We start from the raw sequence: 6,741 nt of genomic DNA on the forward strand, positions 1-6,741 counted from the left end.
AGGAGAAGAAGAAAGAAAAGAAGAATAGCTCATCCATATTCTGTGAAACTCAAAACCTACACAGTTAAAGGAGACACAAAAAGACAGGGAAAACAATACCACCGTGTGCATGGCACCAAAGACGAAAGGCTTCACGTACCCACGGCAGTCTAATAGCACACCTGTAACTGCCATCCGGGAGCACGGGGAAATAAAAGCAGTATGTTTATGGGGTGGGGGTAGGGGGGACGGACACTGGTATGGCAGGGACTGGAGCAGTAGCTCAGCAGTTAACAGCACTGGTTGTTTTGTTTTGTTTTGTTTTGTTTTTTGTACCTCAGGTTTGATCCCCAGCACTCACATAGTGGCTCATGACTATCTATAACTCCAGTTTTAGGGGATGAGATACCCTCTTCTGGTCTCCAAGGGCACTGCATACATGTGGCGAACAGATATTCAAAGCAAAAACACCCATGACACGCAAAACGGTAAAATAAAAAAAAAAATATCTCTTTTTAAATGGTAGCAGATGGGTGTAGAGTTAAGTACCCACAGTCCCTGAAAAGATACACACTGCCAGGAATGCTCTTGACAGAAACACTGGCTGAATTTAATCATGAGGAAAGATCCAAACTGACATTTCACAGGTATTCTACAAAATAACCTGCTGGCGCTCCTTAAGTGTCTCATGAAGACTAGAGTATCACAGATGGGAAGAGACCAGGGAGTCAATACAAGACCGCCAATCGGTTCTGGACAGAAAAGGGTGTTAGGAAGACAGAGGGCGGACTTGAGCACAGTTCTTTAGTTAGCACACAGCATTCTTTCAGTATGTGCTCCAGCACTACTGGCACAACTTGTTGCTGCTGTTGGCTGTGGTTGAGATGGCGTCTTAATTATGTGTCTCAGCCTGACCTTAAACACAACTGCTACTGAGTGTGCTGTGCTTGGGGGGGGGGGGGGAGCATTATTTGGTTGTGGTGTTTTGTTTTGTTTCAAGATAGGGGCTCTCTATTCTGTAGCTCTGGCTATCCTGGAACTCGCCTCGAACTTACAGAGATCCACCTGTCTCTGTCTCCTAAGTGATGGAATTAAAAGAGTATGCTATGTTTTTTTAAGTTTTTCTGTTTAAAGGTTTTTTTTAATTTTTAGATTTTTTTTATTTTATGTGTGCAACCATTTTCCCTACATGTATGTCCGTACACCGTGCACGTGTCTGGAACCTGTGAAGACTAGAAAAGGGTGCCATATCCCTTGGAACTGGACTTACAAGATGGTTGTGAACCACCATGGAGGTGCTAGGATCCTGGGTCCTCTGCAAGAGCAGCAAGTACTCCAAACCACTGAGCCATCTCTCCAGCCCTGACTTAAACACTTCAAAAACTAGAAAATGTTAGCTATGCATTAGGAGCTTCTCCTCAAAGAGCCTGAACAGGAGACACACAAAACAGTAGTACCACAGGTAGTAAGTAATCAGGGGCCAGTCAACACAGCTTCTAGTTTCTCTATCAGTGAGAAAAGCTAGGGGAAAATTACAATGAATGGCAGCTAATAGCCAAGCCAGGCCCACAGAACACACCATGCAGAGAAGGTAACCCGGGCACAAACAGGAACCCCTAGAGAGCTCTAGCTTGCCAGAGCACGAGGGTGCAAAGTAAGGTCTCACAGCTCTCAAAGGACACACAATTCCAAATCTGTAGGTAGCTCACACATCTGATATGCTGGCAATGATCAAATGTGGCAGTCAAACCATACTGTTACTTCCTGTGAATTTTTGCCCTTTACATTCTTTTCTGATGAAGAGAAAGCTGAGTTTACTAGCCTGAGCAGCACATATCAGGGACCCTCAAGATTTCAAGGCCTCGTTTACAATCTGCACAGGAGTTCCGAGGAAAGCCCACCTAGGAGTAGTCGAGGGGGATGAGGGAGTCACGGGGTGTGCTCCCCACAACTCACAGACCTAAGCAGACACACCCCTCCCTTTCTCCTAACCCTACCTTCAGGAAGTTAGTAAAGTGGAAAGACAACGCGTGTTGCATCCAAAAGTAGGTAAAGGAATGTCACACGCAGAGAACTCACAGAACCACACCACACACACACAAACTGCTATCCCCTGTAAAGGTCCCTTAGCAAAGAACCAAACTGATATTTGTCTTTAAACGGTTGTCCAAAAGTCTTCAAAATCATATTAAAGGTGAGTCACTAGGCTGTCGAGTTAAAGTCATTGTTGGGTAAAGCCACTGCCGTACAAACCAAGCAACTTACATTCAATCCCCAAAACTCACAGAGGTGGAAGGAGAGGACCTACTCCACGAAGTCATTCTCATGCACAGCACGGCATGGGTGTCCGTATACACACAATAACAAGTAAAATAAACTTTCAAGAAGTCATTTATTTACGTATCATCTTCTATGAACAACAACACGTCTTTGAGTTCACTTTAGGCCACTTTTAGTAAATTAACTACAGCAATAACTACAAGACAGACAACACATTAACATAATGAGAAGTAAATCTACCTGAGCTGCAAAGGCCCCTCTGGTCCCCTCCAGGGTGTCGCTGCATGACCGGCTTTCACAAGCAGCCCGTCCGTGGGGGAGCTCACTGTTCCGAGTGGCTAGCGGACCCTCCTCCTCGACAGGCGCATTGACAGCCGGGCCCTTCCTCTTCGCCGTCTTTTTCTTCGAATTCGGACAGTCACCTTTTGTTTTTCTCTGTCGGAAGCTAGCAAGCTGCGGAAAAATTTAGAGCAGTAGTAGAAACAGAGGTAAGCGAGAAAAAAGTAACAGAACCACAGAGTCAACACGCTTGTGGGGAGCATGGGGTTTGAGCTAGCTCAGGCCACTCAGCTGCACGAGGCCAAGGGACCACTTTCCCATAAAGCACTGCCTTCATTGACATCTATCACCTTGGCATTAAGCTCCAACTGATACTGAGTCTACTGATGACTATTAATTATGCCTAGATGCAGACAAAAGAAAAAAATATGGCTGGTTAGAAGAAAAGCTGTTCTAATACTTGGTAGTTTATAGAAAATTAAAAAATGCATCCATTTAATACACTGAGAGCTTAATTAAGGCATATGTAAACCTTCAAACTATTACATAAAGCTCCCCCCCTTGCCCCCTTTCTTCTCTAATCGAAGAAATACATCGCCCAGCCAAAACTTCCTTGCCATAGATTCTGAGACAAGGTACAGAAATAGCAAAAACTTAATCAAGCCAGGTCACTCTAGCATCTTCCTTTATGGAATCAGATGTTCTATTTTTCATGACACAGCTCAGCAAAGCACTAGGGACCATCAGGGAATGTTGCCTGCCAGTCAGAGGCACAGCCTAGCTTCTCAAATACGAGATTTTCAACTGCATTCACACACCATCTCCCACTCAAAAAGCAAGCACCGAAGCTTGAGCTTTTCACAGGGGAACACCTAAGTCCCTCAAGAAACAGCCATGAGGGCTGGAGAGATGGCTCAGTGGTTAAGAGCACTGACTACTCTTCCAGAGGACCCTGGTTCAATTCCCAGCCCCTACATGGCAGCTCACAACTGTCTGTAACTCCAGTTCCTGAGACCCAAAACCCATGGCAAAACACCAATGTATGTGAAATAAAAATAAATAAATTTAAAAAAAATGATCCTAGTGCATCAGTTTAAAGGATCTTAAAAAAACAAAAAAACAAAACAAAAAAAAAAAAAGAAACAGCCATGGCCATACAAGCAGATGTGCCCCGTCAATGAAAACAGAAACACATGATGTCACGGGCAGAGAAAATAAACAAGGCCATTTATCTGTGTGAAAAGAAACCTGAAGGACCACACTGCCTGCAGTACCAACTCTGTTCTCATCGATTGCCTTCGTCGGTCAAATGCAACTATCTGTTACAAAGCTCTCCTCGGCAGCACAGACCTGCTCTCTGGCTATGGTCATTCAACGGTGGCCTCTTGGTTCTTCTACTCGGTCTCCCTCTCCCTTAAGTCCATCTACTGGTGTTGACAAACCACTCAAGCACAAGACACCAGTTCCCCAGGCTGAAATGATGGACTCTACACTCCCTCATTTCTCACACGTCTGGCTTATAAAAAGAAGAGAGGATCTCTACATCCCTCTTCGCACCTTCCGCCTATCAAAGGGGACAAGACTGCTATGTCTTCTGGCTGCCACTTGCTATCTGACAATGCTGTACTATCATTTCCACTGTGTATGTATTTTGTATGTTAGTGCGCGGAGGGGTGGGGGTGGGGAGTGGGAAGGCAGGTTGATTCAAATGAAGGATTGCTCCTACTAGGTAACTAGGCGAACCACAAAATCAACACAGCCGTTTCATGGTGGTTATACCTAGTCCTAGGCTGACAGAATGGGGAACTATCCTCTGGTGCCACAGCCATGACTGGTGTCAGGGATCTACTTCCAAAACGTCGGCACCTTCTCTTCCTCTAGGTCCCCATCACTTCTCAAACAACTATCTTAACAGCCACAAATGTTCCCAGGATAGAGTATCAAACAAAATCGAAATCTGAAGCAGAGGGAGATTAAAAAAAGGGGGGGGGGGGCACCATCAGAAGTATCGCAGCTGCAGGGCCCTGCCAGGGAGCGAACAACTAAACACAACTCCAGAGCACCACACAGAGCAGAAGCTGGTGGTGCCCGGGAAAACCAAGTCTGAAGGGCAGTTTTTAAAAAGCCTTAGACAGGTCCGCCTCGGCCACCGGAAGCACAACAACCAGGAATGCTAGGCGATCAGGACACGCCCACACAGCTCGGCCCGCCTACGAGGCATGTGCGTCTCAGACGCTGATTGGCTGGGGCCGCAACGGGGCGGGGTGAGAACGAGGGCGGTGGATTCAAGATGGCGGCGGCTAGGAAGTGAATTCCGGAGAAGCGGCGGGAAGGGCAAGCACTCGGCAGCTCCCACCGCTCCGCCACCACCGCTCTTGTCCAGCGGCAGTGTGAGCACCAGAACCTCCTTAGGATGTCTCTCCACAGCAAAGCGGAGAGAAGGACGCTACCTTGGCTCTCCCAGCTTCCACTTTCCTGCGCCGCTGCTCCTGTTCGTCTTCTTCCATCTCCAGCTGGGGCTCCTCGAGAATCGCTCGGAGGGGGGCAGGACCGCCGCGAACCCTCCTCCGCTCTATTTACACTCCCTCCCTTCACCCACTCGCGTCCCCACCCCCACACACGCCGCTGTCAGCGCCGCCCCGCCGCCCCGCCAATCCGGAGCCGTGTGCGGACTTGCGCACGCGCGCTCCCATGACGCTACGAGGGCGGAGCGCCATCTCTCCTGCCTCCAATTGGTGCATTGACGCTCCCACCCTTTTCCGCAACACCAATAAGCGGGGATGCAGTATTCCCGGGACTCGCAGCTGTTCGTCAACCGTCCGGCGGGAAGGTTCGTGCAAACCGTTTCCCGGCGGTGGCGATGCCTAGCGCCCCCTCCCGACAGGAGGAGGACTCACTCCTTCCACTCTCTCCGCGGAACTTGCAAAAGTCGTTTTTTTAGAATGCCCTGTCGCCTTAAGCCCCACAGTCCCTCAGCATTGGCAGGACGCTAGCCTCTCCTTTAATCCTCCTAGGAAGGGTGCTGTGGAGGATTTGGTCCACTGGTGCAGTCAGTCTGTCGGTTCGCTTAGATTCTTCCTACCTCCCTGGCCCTGCTTTGACCTTTTCTGCCCCTCCTAAATACTGACCTCTGTCTTCAACCTAGACCCTAAGAGCCGAGTACAACCGGAGTTAATTCATTGAATAACATCTAAGACTTGGACTAGTATCCCCAGTGGGCCCGGAGTTGCCACCGAGGGCCGTTGTGTATTCATTCATGCACACTCGTCTATGCACAGCATCACTGTGTTCAGGCTCCTGACTGCGACTCCACCATCTCTACCTGGAAACAGTCTCCTTGGTGGAAGAAAATAAATCATAAATCAATTATGGTTCACTTTAAATAAGAGGCGCGTTTAGAACGCATCAATGAATCACATAACCAGGAAGTATTAGAACCCTGTCTTCCCTAGTCAACAGCTAGTGCCTGCTTGCTGAACACTTTTGTTTTGTTTTTTGAGACAGGGTTTCTCTGTGTAGCTTTGCGCCTTTCCTGGAACTCTCTTTGTAGACCAGGCTGGCCTCGAACTCACAGAGATCCACCTGGCTCTGCCTCCCGAGTGCTGGGATTAAAGGCCACCACTGCCCAGCAATGGTTTTTTTGTGTGTTTGTTTTGGTTTTGGGTTTTTGAGACAGGGTTTCTCTGGAACTCGCTTTGTAGACCAGGCTGCCCTCGAACTCACAGAGATCTGCCTGCTGCTGCCTCCCAAGTGCTGGAGTGCTGGCATTAAAGGTGTGTGCCACTACCCACCACCTGCTGAACACCTTTTATCTTTAGGTTGAAAAGTTACAGGCTATTATGGGACTAAGCTAATGTATTTGAAAAAGGAGGGGATCTTGAGCTTCAGGATATATGTTAGATAAGGTTTTACGTCCTCATCAATAGGATGGGGAATCTGGAGAGAGGATAACACTTGGCAGGTTGTACCGCCCTAAAGGATTCAGCAATGAGGAATTCTGACACAGAAATGCATTTAGGGCTATAGAAACTACCTAATCTGCGACCAGCCATTGGTGCCTTCTCACTAAATAAACTGCTTCACTTTCCTTACTCAGAGTCTCCAGGAGTCTTATGAAGTGTTTCTCACACTGATGAAAATGCTGGTAGGGTGGGGTGTTCCCTCTGGGCTGACCTGTCCTTCAGGATATGTTGGTTTCTTTGA

General features: G+C 48.0%; 1 protein-coding gene across 2 annotated transcripts in view; it reads right to left on the minus strand.

Moving 5' to 3' along the window:
* The window catches only part of Pcnt (pericentrin), a 104,624-nt gene extending 99,496 nt beyond the window's left edge, over window positions 1-5,128 (minus strand). For both annotated transcript variants that reach the window (XM_036167324.1, XM_036167323.1), the window contains exons 1-2: window positions 4,989-5,128; window positions 2,500-2,712 (exon numbers count right to left, since the gene is read on the minus strand). In XM_036167324.1, coding sequence (XP_036023217.1) covers window positions 2,500-2,712; window positions 4,989-5,045 — 270 coding nt within the window. In that variant the 5' untranslated portion in view covers window positions 5,046-5,128. The remainder of the gene's footprint in view (window positions 1-2,499; window positions 2,713-4,988) is intronic.
* Between the last annotated feature and the right edge of the window lie 1,613 nt (window positions 5,129-6,741).

This window comes from Onychomys torridus, chromosome 18 (genome assembly GCF_903995425.1).
Source record: "Onychomys torridus chromosome 18, mOncTor1.1, whole genome shotgun sequence".
Lineage (NCBI taxonomy): Eukaryota > Metazoa > Chordata > Mammalia > Rodentia > Cricetidae > Onychomys > Onychomys torridus.